The sequence below is a fragment of the Hemitrygon akajei genome, chromosome 4 (assembly GCF_048418815.1).
Source record: "Hemitrygon akajei chromosome 4, sHemAka1.3, whole genome shotgun sequence".
Classification (NCBI taxonomy): domain Eukaryota; kingdom Metazoa; phylum Chordata; class Chondrichthyes; order Myliobatiformes; family Dasyatidae; genus Hemitrygon; species Hemitrygon akajei.
The window spans coordinates 171,150,574-171,167,340 of NC_133127.1; the positions used below are offsets into that span (position 1 = coordinate 171,150,574).

The 16,767-nt window shown below is 39.9% G+C and overlaps 1 protein-coding gene across 3 annotated transcripts in view; it reads left to right on the forward strand.

Annotated features, from left to right (window-relative positions):
- LOC140726945 (copper-transporting ATPase 2-like) overlaps positions 1-16,767 on the forward strand; it is a 113,820-nt gene that overhangs the window by 64,869 nt on the left and 32,184 nt on the right. For all 3 annotated transcript variants that reach the window (XM_073043983.1, XM_073043982.1, XM_073043981.1), the window contains exons 10-12: positions 1,068-1,195; positions 9,347-9,501; positions 11,805-11,939. In XM_073043983.1, coding sequence (XP_072900084.1) covers positions 1,068-1,195; positions 9,347-9,501; positions 11,805-11,939 — 418 coding nt within the window. The remainder of the gene's footprint in view (positions 1-1,067; positions 1,196-9,346; positions 9,502-11,804; positions 11,940-16,767) is intronic.

Consider the following 16,767-nt stretch of genomic DNA (forward strand, 5'->3'; position numbering starts at 1 on the left):
GTTCTGATGGGCTGCCACCCACTCCCTAACAGCATCAAGGATACACCTACACCTCATGGTTCACAAAGGCAGCTTACCACCACCTTCTCACGAGCAATGATAGATAGGCAATTAAATGCTGGTTCATCCCATGAATAAGTGAAACAATATTGGGCAGATTTAAAACTCGTCTAACACAAACCTTTTCTGCTACTGTTGGGCTGATTAGGTTAAAAGCGTGGATTTTATATTTTTCCACAAGTCATGCACTGAGACGCTTGTTGTCATCATTGTGTCCAACTTCTTGACTGAATTCAATACACGGTCTTTGTGCTTCTGGGTTTTTCTTACTCCAAGAAACAAGTTCTTATCCTTCATATTCGATATTAGAAACTAATCATGTGAGTCAAAGAAAAAATACAGAGAGTATTTTTTAAGGGGCCATTAACCCATTTCTCAATGTATTCTCATGGAATTCAATAAACTTACATGCCTCAGGTGCTGGAACCTAGATGGTATTTCTGAAACCAGCAGGTGATTAATGCTGTACAATGGGCTAAATCAGCCATTTGTTCAAGTTCATAATATCTTTGTATTCATTAACAGACAGGGAGGATGACATGTATATCATTATTAGCAGCTTTCAGAACTTTTGTACTACATAAGTATAAAATCTTTAACTTTGTTCCCCATTCTGGCTCCCTTTGTACCTCTTCTCCTCACCTGCCCGTCACCTTCCTCCGGTGTCCCTCCTCCTTTCCTTTCTCCAACGGTCCACTCTGCTCTCCTATCAGATTTCTCCTTCTTCAATCTGTTATCTTTTCCACCAGTTTTTACTTCAGTCCCTCTCTCCCACCCATCTACTTTCCCTCTTACCCGACGTCACCAAACCTCTTCTAGCTTGTTTCCCTTCCCCTTCTCCTCCACCTTCCTACTCTGGCTTCCTCCCCCTTCCTTTCCAGTCCTGATGGAAGAGTCTTGGCCCAGAACTTTGACTCTAATCCTCTCCGCAGTTGCTGCCTGACTTGCTGAGTTCCTTCAGTATTTCTCTTTCGTTTTGTCTTTGATTTTGTTTTCTTTTGGTTCAGTGAGGAGCAGGTAGCTGTGGAACTGGTCCAAAGAGGTGATGTTATAAAGGTCGTCCCCGGTGGCAAGTTTCCTGTGGATGGAAAGGTAGTGGAAGGTTCCTCTATGGCAGACGAATCTCTCATTACAGGTATGTTCTGATTCATGTGCTGGATTTCTCCCCATGTCTTGCATTTAAAAATGTCAATTCATTGTCTCCCTGTAATGACATGTTTTTCCCAGGCCAATATATTTAGTAATAGCTGTGTTTATAGTCCCCATTTTTAAATAATAATAATAATAATAATAATAATAATAATAATAATAATAATTATTATTATTATTATTATTATTATTATTATTATTATTATTATTATTATTAAAAATTTGTTCAGCATAACAAAATTTCCAATTTCCAGATACATTTACATTTCTTCCCCCCACAGATATCAGCTATCAGAACAGTTCCATCAAAATATAGACATCACCACAACATCCTATACAAAAGCCCTTATTAGTATAGCAGACAGGTTTACATCTACATACTGCAGAAAAGGTTGCCATGTTTTATGAAAACTATTTGTTTTTGAGTGTACCATACATGTCAAAAAGTCCAAAGGAATGTCATTTGATAAAGTAAAACAGGAAAAGGTGCTGTTCATCTGTATGGTGCCATCTTTATTCCCCCCACCCACTTGTATATATACTGAGAGGTCTGCATACAGCAACCCAAGGCAGATAAGCACAATGAGTTCCACATCTCAATTCAGTGCATTGTTTTTGCTTAAATTCATCTAACCACTTGTCAACATAGAGCTTAATGGTTATTAACTGAAGTCAAAATGTTCATTCCCAGAATACGTTTGGGTGCTTATCCTGCCTACTTATGCCAATGAACAAAAATAGTAAGATTTGTCCAATCATAGGCCAACTCTCTGGTGCCATCTGTCACCACATCAGTATCAAGAACAGAAGAAAAGTCTTCCGTCTTTGAGCTTTGATTTTAAAAGAACATCTACTGGTGGTGCTGAACTCATGATGGTCTATTTGAATGTGCAATTTTCTCCTTGTACCCTGTAGGTCAAAGGTCCCTTAAGCTTGATGATCTCTTCAGAAATTCATAGGAGCTTTGGATATCACTTTATCCGCAGAACATAAATCTAATTATCAAGATCTCTCAATTGATGCAGTTTTGGAAACCCAAGAGGACAAATTAGGCAAGGCATTTTGCAGTTTCTACCTTCTTACAACATAGGAGGAGGCCACTGAGTTCATCAATTCTATGCTTTATATCAGAGCAATCCCATCAAGCCATTTCTTTCATTTAATTCCCTGTAACCTAGTTTCTCTCATATACTCTCCCACCACTACTTGCTCTAGAAGTAATATTACATTAACTGATTTACCTACCAAGTACATCTTTTGGATTGGGGATGTGGGGGTGGAAATGGACTTGTGGTTACAGGGAGAAAGTTCAATCTTCACATGAGCCGCATCCAAGATTAGGATTGAACCTGAGTCACTGGAACTGTTGGCAGTCTAACCTTTGCACCTCTGTGTTATTGTACTGTACCGAATTGATTAATGATTTAACAGCAAATTGGCAGGTTTTGTGTGAATTGCATTCTGGTATGCAAGGGGAAACGGAGGCAACTTATGGGCAGTAGGAACGGATTTAAATCCTTTTTCGTTCAGGCCTTCCTAAAGGTTTGCACTGACATTTGTTTGTTGCAGGAAGATATAATGAGGACAAAGTATGTTGGATCTTATTTTATTTCTACAAGAGCTCAAATTTGTGTGAAATAAACTAAGATTTGTTATCTGGAGAAGTAATCGATTTGTTGTGGCCTGGGGAACAGTACACACTCAGGACAACAACTACTTTTTTGGGTTTTAATTCCTTTATCTGTTTTAGATGTTTAAGTGCCTGAAGTGGGTCTTAAAACAAAACGAACGACTTTACAATCAGGTCCTGCCATTACAGTCTCCATTTAACCTTCGACCCACACACTTGTGTCTCCAGCAATTGCGTATGCAGTATAAAAATACAAAGAAAATCCCACAAAACTAATGCAGTACTAATACGGTAGTGGCAATTCTGAAGAAACACAATACAAACAACATTAGAATCCCCCCAACCCTGTATCTTATACATAGCAGTGAAAAATGTAAGTGAATACATCTCATCTAAGACATCTACTACTTTTTAGAACACACGCGCTGAACCCCTGAACGGAGACTAAACATTCACGTTACACGGTTACATGCACAATCAGTCATGATACAGTAAAGTTAGGCAGAAGGTACACTTTGGCACAACTTTTACAAGATATTGCCTGGTAGTTAAATTACAGGAAGACTGACCTACTTGGCCGGTGAGGAACTTTGCAAGCCACGCTATCCAGCGTCGAGTTCTTTACTCATGAAAATCTAAAGCATCCACATGTAAAACATTGTCAAATTACCGATATTCTCAAGTCACCAACAAACATAAACGAATTCACGTGGATATTGTAAATTAATGCTCACCTTTCCTCACCAAGCCCAGTAGCTCTGGGGGAACTTGATTCCAACGCCCTACCAGCTTTGGCAGCCGAAAGCAAAATGGTCTCCACGCTATCCCGCGCATGCGTCATGACATCACCATCTCCACTTAAAGGCACAGACACCCGGATGAATGCCTAAGTACACTTTTAACGATACTGAATAGCATTCGATAGTCACCTGGTTACCGATTAAAGAGATGCATCTGAAAATTGATATTTCTGTCGGTGGTGGTCAGCTGTGTTGTAAGCATTTCTAGTTACTTCAAGTGGACACCAGCCACAACCAGAAAATGATGCTGATTCCACTTCACTATGACACATGTGAAAGCAGTTCTGTACAGGATTGCACCAATTTCTAAGAAGTCAAAAATCTGCAGGACCCAAAATAACAAGCAATATACTTGCATTTTTCTCAAATGTAATATCATTTGCCACTAACCTGTGTTCTGAATAAGAATCAAAGTCTTCCTTTGATCCTCAGACTGTTGCTACCTGCCTGATTGTTACCGTTTCATTGTTCTGCAGTCATTTTCAACTGTGGACATTTAGTTGTAATAATGAAACATCACTAGTTATTCACATATTCTGAATCACGTTACACAATAACTGCAGTATTCACGTTTCATATGAATTTCACTCCATCATCATTATTATACTCTTTGTCGTAATCATTTAGATATGTATTTTATGTTTCAATGGGTACATTTAATGGCAGAGAAATGTATACAAAATATACATCCTGAAATTCTTTTTCTTCACAAACATCCACAAAAACAGAAGAGAGCCCCAAAGAATGAGTGACAGTTAAATGGTAGAACCCCAAAGCCCCCCCAGCTCCCCCCCCATGCATAAGCAGCAACAAAGCAAGGACTCCCCCCCACCAAGCACTCAAGTGTGCAGCAAAGCATCAGTAAAGACACAAACTTGCAGTACCTCAAAGACCACTCATTCACCCAGTAATTCGACACACCATAGGCTCTCTCTCTCCTTAATAAGGGGAAAAAGAGATGTCTCGTTTCACAGTGAGAGGGGAGTCACAACAAAACAACTCACTGACTTATGGTGTTAAAAGACTGCTGCGTGGCTTTTTCCGAGCTCAATGCTCTGGGCACACAGCCAGCAGCACGCCCGCTGCTTCCGGTCTTCCTTGTTCTCCCGCGACACATCAGTCGTTGGCAGCGGCAGCACCGGCCTTGAATCAGCCCGCCTCCAGAGCCACGAAAATCCAGCACCCTGAAGGTGCCCTAGTCTTCTCGGCCACGTCCTTGGCATATCGAAAAAGAGACGGTCATGAGGCCCCGAGAGCGAAGAACCTAAGTCAGAGGGTAACTCCAGGTCAGGGTCTTCAAAAAAATCTTGAAAAGGGAGAAAGGAGATATCAAAGATAGAAATGAAGCTGTTTCCGAAGATGCAAGCAAAGGAACTTCTGTTTAGCTCCATCATCACTCACTCCGCCTCTTCATATCTCCATCTTAATTTTTCCTCTTGGTTCTCCCTGCTTGTATACCAATACAAAGCAGATAAGTATACTTCCATATTTCCTTACAACATAGAAAGTGGCCATTTCAGTCCATCAAGTCTCTGCTAGCTCACAAAGCACTCCCATTCCTCACTAATTTTTCCTAAACACACCCTCTCCTCCATCATCATTATGTGCTGTGCCATCTGATGTGGATGCCATGATCTTCCATCTGTTGATCATGACTGTTCTTGGAAAATTTTTCTACAGAAGTGGTTTGCCATTACCACCTTCTGGGCAATGTCTTTACAAGACGAGTGGCCCCAGCCATTACAATAGATAGATAGGTAGATAGATAGATACTTTATTCATCCCCATGGGGAAATTCAACTTTTTTTCCAATGTCCCATACACTTGTTTTAGCAAAACTAATTACATACAATACTTAACTCAGTAAAAAATATGATATGCATCTAAATCACTATCTCAAAAAGCATTAATAATAGCTTTTAAAAGGTTCTTAAGTCCTGGCGGTTGAATTGTAAAGCCTAATGGCATTGGGGCGTATTGACCTCTTCATCCTGTCTGAGGAGCATTGCATCGATAGTAACCTGTCGCTGAAACTGCTTCTCTGTCTCTGGATGGTGCTATGTAGAGGATGTTCAGAGTTTTCCATAATTGACCGTAGCCTACTCAGCGCCCTTCGCTCAGCTACGGATGTTAAACTCTCCAGTACTTTGCCCACGACAGAGCCCGCCTTCCTTACCAGCTTATTAAGACGTGAGGCGTCCCTCTTCTTAATGCTTCCTCCCCAACACGCCACCACAAAGAAGAGGGCGCTCTCCACAACTGACCTATAGAACATCTTCAGCATCTCACTACAGACATTGAATGATGCCAACCTTCTAAGGAAGTACAGTCGACTCTGTGCCTTCCTGCACAAGACATCTGTGTTGGCAGTCCAGTCTAGCTTCTCGTCTAACTGTACTCCCAGATATTTGTAGGTCTTAACCTGCTCCACACATTCTCCATTAATGATCACTGGCTCCATATGAGGCCTAGAGATATGCTTCAGAGATTGTCTGCCTGGCGTCAGTGGTCACGTAACCAGGACTTGTAATATGCCTATGCTCATACGACAATCCACCACCTGCTCCCATAGCTACACGGGACCCTGATCGGGGGGCTAAGCAGGTGCTGCACTTTGCCCAAGGGTGACCTGCAGGCTGGCGGAGGGAAGGGGCATTTTACACCTCCCTTGGTAGAGACGTACCTCCATCCTGCCACCCTGCCCTCTCCATACTCTCATCAGTTCACCGCAGACTCTGCTGCTCACCCACACTCAGTGGGCGTGGGAGAAAACCCATCCACCTGAAGGAAACACACAGGGTCACGGGAAGCATATACAAATTTTATACAGAAAGCACTGCAGGTCGGTTTGACTCTTGGGTTGCTGAAGTCACCAGGAGGCAGCTTTGCTCGCAGTACTAATCTAAACACAAGAGTAAAAGAAAATAGGATTGGGAACAGGACACCAAGCCCTAGAAAGGCTCAAAATGGACCGTAGCTGATCTGTGCTGGATTCAACTCTTCTGTGCTAAAACCCTCAGTGCCTCAATCTCCATCTTAAGTATGTCATATGATCTGCTGCAGATGAACAGAATGAGTTACAAACCCAGTCTACTGCATTCCTACTTTTACAATGTCAAAAACAAATGTTTAAATAAGGAAATAATGTTCAACTAAAGATTGCTAGGCAATTAGTTTTCATATTTGAGAGACTGGATATTTGTAGGATCACAAGTGTGGTGAGTTAAGTCTGGTCTTGAGGTTTCATTTAATTGGATGGTCGATTGATCTAGTTTAATTCTCAATGACCTGTTCCACACAGTAGTGAACACTGAAATGATTAGTCTAGTCATCTAATCTTTTAGTGCTTTAAGAATCACTTTAATTGCAGGAATAAAATATTTCTGCATCTGCTGCTATTTTCTTAAATTATTAAGTACCGTATTGGAGTCCTGGGTAATAAAAATTGAAAAGATGCTTAGATACAGTACAGTGCTATTTTATTGAAACTGCTTAGTAAACATTTTTAAACAAGTCAAATTTGATGAAGAAATCCCTTAGGTGATAATGGAATATTCTCCATTTTGGAAATTTTATATTTATTAAACTTTGATGAGCATTCGGTCCATGATGCCAGACAAGAAGAGCTCGTTTATCTCAACTGCTGTTCTCATTGCGACAAACACAATAACAGAGAGAGCACCATCGCTCAGTGAGAACCAACTAAGTCACATACAGATGGGGGAGGTGATTGTTACACACCCCGGTTACAGTCAGAGTGACCCACAAGCAAACAACTGTATCACCTGAGCTAAAAGGTAACAATAAATGTACTTGAACATCTCACCATAATTCCACAAATGCATTTTAAAACAAGAACAATAAGTAGCACTGGCTGTTAGGAATGCTGGAGCAAGCTGTTGGCCATGCCCCAGAGTGTCACAATACTTTTCATTACTCAATTCCTGGTGATTATGGTGGTGACTCTATCTAAATAATCTACTCAATATTTTGAATTATTGGAATTGATAGTTACTTGGATATATATCAGCCAAAAGATTTATTTGGAAATTTAGCTTAGTATTTCAGTAGATTTATGAGTAATAGCTTCAAAGTAGTATGAAACCGTCTGTAGTAATGGCCCAGACCACACCCACCACTGTCCTCCTTACTGTCTGTACTTAACTAGTGCAGATTTCCCAACCATAGCTAACTGTACAAAAATGGTGCTGTTCTTAGGATTGAGGCTGAGAGAAATTCTGGTAGGAAAGTTCCTGGCTTAGTTGGCTGTAGTTTTCTAACAACGAGGGACTTTCAAAACATTCACATAGAATATAAAAGTGTTTGAACTATTTAATTGCCTTAACAAGTTAGTAAATTTGCAATGCATTTAAACACAGAGCAAGAACAACTTAGGCTGGTCTTGTTGAGAAGAATATGGATGTTAGAATGATTTGATATCGTTTAATTCACCCACCCAAATTGATTGTAATTTCCTCCCAGCATTCTCATTGTAGTGACACCCATTATCTCTGTGAATCTTGAGATTTCGCTTCTATTATTCCATGTGAAAAATTAGTTCAATTACTGGTTTTTGTATGAAACTTAAATTCCTGAATGCTGACATTTGCTTTTTAACACTTATAACTTGTGTTCCCTGTGTTGTGTTTACAGTTTAGTTTATATAAAATATCAACTAAACATACTGAATCATCAAGAATTCTGTCCATATCTACCATTTTCTTTGGTAGCCCATTCCATGTACCCACCAACCTCTCTGTGGAAAAACTTGCCCGTCAGGTCCACTGAAAACTTGCCCCTCTCACCTTAAGTGGATATAGACATCCTTACCTTGAGAAAATACTGTGCCTGTCCACCTGATCTATGTCCTTCATGATTTTATTAGCCTCTATTAGGTCATCACTTAAACTCCATCACTTCAGAGAAAATGTCCCCAAGCTATTATTCTCTCTTTGTAGCTCAGTCCCTCCAGTTTCGGCAAAATTCTTGTGAAATCTTTTTTGCAATTTTTCTAATTAATCACCTCTTGTTACCTTGCAATAAACAACCTGCTGGAGGAACTCAGCAGATCAAGAAGCATCTTTGGGAAGAAAGGAATTGTCAGATGTTAGGTTGAAACCCTACTTCAGGACTGGTGCAGGGTTGAGTCCTTTGAATCATGATGCAGGGTTTTGACCTGACACGTTGACAGTTCCTTTTCTCTCTCAGATGCTTCTTGACCTGCTGAGTTCCTCCAACAGGTTGTTTATTGCTCCACTTTACAGGCAACTGCAGTCTCTTGTGTCTATATATTCTCTATAGTATGACAATTAGTTCTGCTCACAGCATTCCAGGTGCAGTCTCACAAATGCCTTGTATAGCTGACTCAGCTCTTGTACTCCGTGCCCCATACAAAGAAGTGAGGCGTTCCCTCACCTCCTGTCCCTTTGTTGTCGTTAAGGGATATAAGTACTTGTATCCCTAGAGCTTTCTTTTCTTCAGGTGGGAGTCTCAAGTGTCTGCAGCCTTTATTTGGAACTCATGGATTCTTTCCAGCATATGAATGTTTTTAATGTTTCTCGACAAGCACACCAGTAAAGTATACGCTTGGTTGAGCTTAGTTTATGTTCTTCTCTAGACTTCATGTTTGCTCAAATCTAAAATGTATGTATATTGAGGAGGGAATTAACACCATTGATTCACACTGTGCACAATTGTGTTTTTTTAGGTGAACCCATGCCAGTTGTCAAAAGGGCAGGAAGTGTAGTGATTGCTGGTTCCATTAATGCACAGGGGACTCTGCTGATTCAAGCTACCCATGTGGGTTCAGACACAACCTTGTCACAGATCGTTAAACTAGTAGAGGAAGCACAGACATCAAAGGTAAACCTGACACCTTTGGGCTATCCACTTAATGTCCAGTTGTATCTCTTACTCATCAACAGTAGATATTGAAAAGTGATCCACTTGTAATTAAACTGTACAATTAAAATATAAAAACATGATATGCTCATCAATGGGAGTCTGAAATAAAATCCGAATTTGCTGGAAATACTCAGGTTCGGCAGCATCTGAAAGAGAAAGTTAATATACGGTCAGTAGTCAACTTAAACCGTTAACTCTGTCCATTTCAATGTTATGGCTGTAAAATCATGTTGTAAATTTAGAGCAAGACTTCATAAGTATTTTTGGCTCCTATTAACAATACAATTTTTGCAAATTTTAAGGTCGATGAATGTAGAAGAGTCACTGGAGATAATGTTTACCTTCACAACTTGGAATGTGCTCACCCACCCATTGCAAATCCTTGCCAGTTTTCATTTTTAATGAAACTGATGAGTGTTGCTGATTCCACCACTGTTTCAGGCAGTGAGATCCAGGCATCCTCTATCCTTTGGATGAAAACCCCCCCGTCGATTATGCTTGCTACTTGTTAATTTCTCTGCCACAGAAAGCAGGTCCTTCTTGCTCAGCTGGTCATGATTGTGCACACCTAAATTCAATTTCCATTTACTCTTCTTCAACATGAGGAAAATAACCAGAGTATGTTTAGTACAGTAATGCCTCAATAATCGAGCATGCTCAGGGCTCTGGAAGATTTCCCAACTATTGGATGTTATTTCAGTTGACACCCAACTCACTTTTAATTCTTTTTTTTGTTGATACAGGGTATTATAATAAATTACGATATATTTATAATGCAAATAGTAAATAATAAAAATTTCAGTAAACCAGATAAGTATAAAGGGAGGGTGGGCCCCTGAAAGTGAAAAGGGAACACAGGAACCATGGACCCAATGAACGGAAATGGAGTTCTTTAATATTTATAGTAACTTTTCAACTTCTCACTTTATCATACATTAATGTTCTATGATTTGAAGAAGGTTTATCAATTAATTAAAATTAGATTTTCCCTAAATATGAACCCATGAACATTACCTCATTACTTTTTTTGAAATACTTATTTATTTTTTATATATTTATTAATATAATGCACTGTATTTTATATAATACATTATATATAAATAAAATGACAAATTTAATGGCATATGTCAGTGATAATAAATTGAATTCTTATTCTGAAACATAAAAACTCCACAGATGCTGGAAATCTTAGCCCTTCCCTTCCAGGTTTACCGGCTGCGAAAATTCCTTAATGTGATCAGCTGCCCAGCCAGCCTGATGACATCATCACAGTTGTATGCCAGAATCCATTTGAAATGAGACAGGACACAAAAGAGGCAGCCTTGGACTAAGATTGCTGAATCTTTGAATAAAGCTTGAAGCAAACAGTGTGTCAACATATTGCCACTGACCTCAAAATCATTGTCTTGCATCCACCCCTGGATGTATCATAGATGTTACAACCTGCCAAATCTTGTTCTTTTGCCAGGACCCCTCAATTTACCTCTGAAGCTATGACTAGAATCCACAGCTTTGTAATGAGGTCGTCACAGCAAACTGCGATGGTACTCTGAAATTCAGACACCCACATCTTGTCTTGGACGTGGTTATATTCCAGTTCTAATAAAAACCTAGTTCTAGATCCAAGTAATTTGTTCTTAGTTTATGATGTTGAGTGTTCACAATATACTCAATTAATCTGAAATAAGTAATTTCATCTGAGTATCTGCAGTGTTAGAATTTCTATTAGGAAATAAACACTGCAACTATGATCATGTTCAAGTTATTTAAATTCAAAGTAACAATGAAATCACAATTGTGTGCTTATATTGAAATCTAAATGTATCTGTGTGAGCATGACTCTTTTCTATTTAAGAATTAAGACTCGGTTCTTTTTAATTTTTAACTCTTATGATCTCATTTTGGAGAATTATAAGTTGTTACAAACAATGCAGAAATTTTACATCCTTCCTGTGTGAGACATTAAAAACAAAAGACACAGAGTGCTAACATTAGAGATTTAGTTTCAAATTTTTATGCAAAGTATTAGCAGTTTAAACAACTACATTTGGACACCAAAATTCTTCTGATGTTTTAGTACTGCATTAATTATTAAAACTCCTGTTCTCTTCTGGTATATTGTATGAAATTGGCAGAGAATGGAGAGTCAGAAGACAAAGATAAAAACAATATAGATAATAATCTTCATGGAAATTGGCAGTAATATATTTTCAACATGAAAATATATCTTAAATTTGTATTTCATTTTATGATTTTTGCAGGCACCAATTCAGCAACTTGCAGATAAATTGAGTGGATATTTTATTCCTTTTATTGTTATCCTTTCTGTGGTTACTCTCATCACTTGGATCATCATTGGTTTTGTTAACTTCGACTCCATGAAAACACATTTGTCGGTAAGTAGCCTCTAGGATCTGCTACTACAGAGCGTCAGGCTCTAAGGCTTTGTGCAACTTGGTTTAATGTAAGGGTAAAGTAAATGCCACTGTTTTGTAAAACTTTTAGACAATGCCTTATTTTATGGCGCTCTTTGTAAATCTAGGATGACAACTGAAACCAGTAAACATAGAACAGTACACAAGGTGGGACCTGTACAGAAGGAATGGTTTGCACCTGCACTGGAGGGGGACTAATATCTTAGTGGGAAGGTTTACTAGAGTTACAGAAGGATTGGAACCTGAGTACCAGAACAGATAGTGGAGTTGTTGTGGAGAAAGATATTGTTAAGTCTAAATACAAAGTCAGGTATTAAAAGGTTGAGCATGGTGTGACTAATGTTCTGAGCTGAGTATGTTTCAGTGCAAGGAATATTGCACGAAAGGCCGATGAGCTTAGGGTGTGGATCAACACAGAATTATGACATTGTAGTCATTAGTGAAAACTGGCTGCAGGACTGGCAGCTCAATGATCTGGGGTTCCATTTTTTTAGACATGGTAGAACGGGAAGGGTTAAAGAGGGAGGGGTGGCATTATTAGTCAGGGAAAATGTCACGGCAGTGCTCAATGGGGACAGACTGGAGAGCTCATCTAGTGAGGAATAGGAAAGGTATGACTACATTTATGTAGGACAGCGGCTATACTTCATTAGGAGTTTGAAGAGATTTGGTATGTTAACAAATACACTCAAAAACTTCTATAGATGTTCCGTGGAGAGCATTCTGACAGGCTGCATCACAGTCTGGTATGGGGGAGGGGGGCACTGCACAGGATGTTATGAAGCTGCAGAGGGTTGTAAATCTAGTCAGCTCCATCTTGGGTACTAGCCTACAAAGTACCCAGGACATCTTCAAGGAGCGGTGTCTCAGAAAGGCAGCATCCATTATTAAGGACCCCCAGCACCCTGGGCATGCCCGTTTCTCACTGTTACCATCAGGCAGGAGGTACAGAAGCCTGAAGGCACACACTCAGCGATTCCAGGAACAGCTTCTTCCCCTCTGCCATCCGATTCCAAAATGGAATCCTTGGACACTACCTCATTTTTTTGATATATATTATTTCTGTTTTTTTACACGATTTTAATCTATTTAATATACATATACTGTAATTTATTTATTTATTATTATTATTTTGTTTTACTTTTTTCTTCTATATTATGTGTTGCATCAAACTGCTGCTGCTAAGTTAATTTCACAACACATGCTGGTGATAATTAACCTGATTCCGATTAATGGGATTATATTATAGACCACCAAATAGTCCATGGGATTTAGAGGAGCAAATTTGTAGAGAGATCGCAGAAACATAAGATTGTGATAGGCTATTTTAGCTTTCTACCTATTGACTGGGACTCCCATACCGTAAAAGGGCTGGATGAGATAGAGTTTATAAAATGTGTTCAGGGAAGTTTCCTTAAGCAATACATACATGTCCCAACGAGAGGGCGTGCGATGGTGGATCTGCTACTAGGGAATGAGACAGGATAATGACATAAGTTTGTGGGGAACACTTTGTATCTATTGGTCATAATACAATTAGTTTTAAGGTAATTATGGAAAAGGATAGGTCTGGTCCATGGTTTGAGATTGGAACAGCAAATCATAAACTCGAGAAATTCTGCAACACACACAAAATGCTGGAGGAACTCAACGGGTCAGGCAGCATACATGGGAATGAATAGATAGTTGATGGTTCAGGCCGAGCCTCTTCTTCAGGGAGAGTACTTCCTGTACTCTTATGTACAAGAAGAGTACATAATAAAAAGATGGAGGGAGGGAGAGGAGGCCTAGCTGGAAGGCGATAGGTGAAGCCAGGTGGGTGGGCAAAGTCAATGGCTGGAGAAGAAGGAATCTGATAGGAGAGGAGAGTGGAGCATAGGAGAAAGAGAAGGAGGAGAAGACCCAGGTAAGAAGAGGTAAAAGGTCAGAGTGGAAGTTGGGGGGGGGAGCAAAATTTGTTTACCAGGAGAAATCAATATTCATACCATCAGGTTGGAGGGTACCCAGATGGAATATAAGGTGTTGCTCCTCCACTGTCACTTTGGCACAAGAAGAAGCCAATGACTGACATATAGCAGAGATATTTAACACCTCCTTCGCCATGGGGTGAGGTGCTGGAGGCTTGGAGGATGACTAATGTTGTTCCGTTGTTTAAGAAGTGTTCTAAGAATAACCAGGAAATTATAGGCCGGTGAGCCTAATATCACTAGTGGGGAATTATTGTAAGTTACACTGAGGGACTGAAGGAGACTGATTAGGAATAGTCAAAGGACTTCAACCAGAAACTTTGACTGTACTCTTATCCATAGATGCTGCCCGGCCTGCTGAGTTTCTCCAGCATTTTGTTTGTGTTGCTCGGATTTCCAGCATCTACAGGTTTTCTCCTGTTTGTGATAAGGATACTCAACATGACTTGGTGCATGTTAAGTTGTGTCTACCAATCTGATACAGTTTTTTGAAGAAGTTACTAGGAAGGTTGATGAAGGCAAGCCAGTGGATGTTGTCTACATGGACTTTAGCAAGGCCTTTGACAAGATCTCACATAGAAGCTTGGTCAAGAAGTTTCAGTTGCTTAGCATTCTAGATGAGGAAGTAAATTGGATTAGACATTGGCTTTGAGGAAGAAGGCAGAGAGTGGTAGTAGGTGGTTGCCCCTCTGACTGGAGGCCTGTAACTAGTAGTGTGCTGTAGGGATTGGTGCTGGGTCCATTGTTGATTATCATCTATATCAACGAACTGGATAATAATGTGGTAATGTGAATCAGCATATTTGTGGATAACACCAAAGTTGGGGGTGTATTGGATTGCGAAGAAGACTATCAAAGCTTGCAGCAGAATCTGGTCCAGCTGGTGAAATGGGCTGAAAAATGGCAGATGGAAGTTAATGGAGACAAGAGTGAGTTGTTGCTGCTTGGAATGACTAACTGGGCTAGGTATTACATGGTGAGTGGTAGGGTACTGAGGAGTGTTGCAGAATGGAGGGTTCTGGGAATACAGATCCATTCGTGAAGATAGTGTCACAGGTAGAAAGATTTTGGCTCATTGGCCTTCATAAATCAATGTTTTGAGTACAGGTGTTGTGATGTTTTTTTGAAATTTTTTAAGATGTTAGTAGGGCCTAATTTGGAGTATTGTGCGCAGTTTTGATCATCTACCTACAGGAAAGATGTAAGGACCTGAGTTGTAGAGAAAGGTTGAATAGGTTAGGACTTTATTCCAAAAATGGAGAAGACTGAGGGAAGATTTGATAGAGGTATACGAAATTGAGGGATATAAATAGGGTAAATTCAAGCAGGCTTTTTCCACTGAGGTTGTGTGAGACCAAATTGGGCTGATAAAAATCAAAAACCCACAGGTGTTGGAAATCTGAGATAAAAAATTCATTAATGGCTAGTCAGACAGGATCTGTAGAAAGGAAAACAGTCAAAATATCACGTCAAATGCTAAACAAAATGCCAATTTACAGTAAACATGTATAAATGTTCATGTTTCACTGTAAAATATATACCAGTTTTACACCTCAAGCACTTCAGACTTGATAGCATCTGACAGTTAGCACCAGGAACTCTGCTGTCTGAATGACTGTTATTCATAATGCAACATTAAATCAAGGCCCCATCTACATCTCCAGTGGTGTTAAATTCCTTCCAACATTGCCAGAAACACACAGTAGTATTCATCCTACAAGTGTTGTTTAAAACAAATGATCTGGCATTTACTGTTTCTGGAGCTTTACTGTATTCAAATTGGCTGTTGTGGTTCCTACACCTTTCATGGTTATTGGCTGTTAAAGTCTTCGTACTGTGTAAATATAGTTTCAGTGCAAATTCTTCTGCATTACCTAAACTATTTCCTCCTGCCTATATTTTACTGCATGATCTGCTTTTGGTGGGAGATTTTGTTTGTAAGTTCATTTTCTCTTAAGAATCAAATGTCCAGGGTTCAAGGACTATTATGATTTTTGGGGCATTGCATTTTGATATGAAAATTGAGTCAAACATAAAATAATCCTTGTCAAATGTTTAATTTCTAATAACTTCTGCAACCTAACAGGGTCAGGTGAATAAGCCCAGCTGCAGAATTTGCTAATACTGCCTGTCAATAAGTGTGGTGGCAAAGTATAATTGCCCAGTAGCGTTGGTTATCTTATGGCCTAGAGATTGCTCCGTGCTTTTGACATTAAAGCAGCATTGTGGGTCACACTAATGCATCGTGTGAAAACCACATTTCCGGCATAAACTTGTACTGCCAGATTCACAGAACTGTGTTGTCTTGTTTCTCTAAGTAATCCCTTGTTGACAGTTGTATTGTCCATTTGAGCAAGGTGTTCCCTATTCCTGTTTTTGCACATTCTTGTGGATGTTGCTATGTAATCAAATGGCTGCAGTCCTTTTAGGTAGTTCTTAAAGGGTGGATTGGATAGTGGACTACTTGACAGATAGACCTCAGTATGTGCGGTTGGGAGACTGTAGGTCTGACACGGTGGTCAGCAGCACAGGAGCGCCGCAGGGAACCGTACTCTCTCCGGTCCTGTTCACCCTGTACACATCAGACTTCCAATATAACTCGGAGTCCTGCCATGTGCAGAAGTTCGCTGATGACACGGCCATAGTGGGGTGTGTCAGGAATGGACAGGAGGAGGAGTATAGGAAACTGATACAGGACTTTGTGATATGGTGCAACTCAAACTACCTGCGTCTCAATATCACCAAGACCAAGGAGATGGTGGTGGACTTTAGGAGATCTAGGCCTCATATGGAGCCAGTGATCATTAATGGAGAATGTGTGC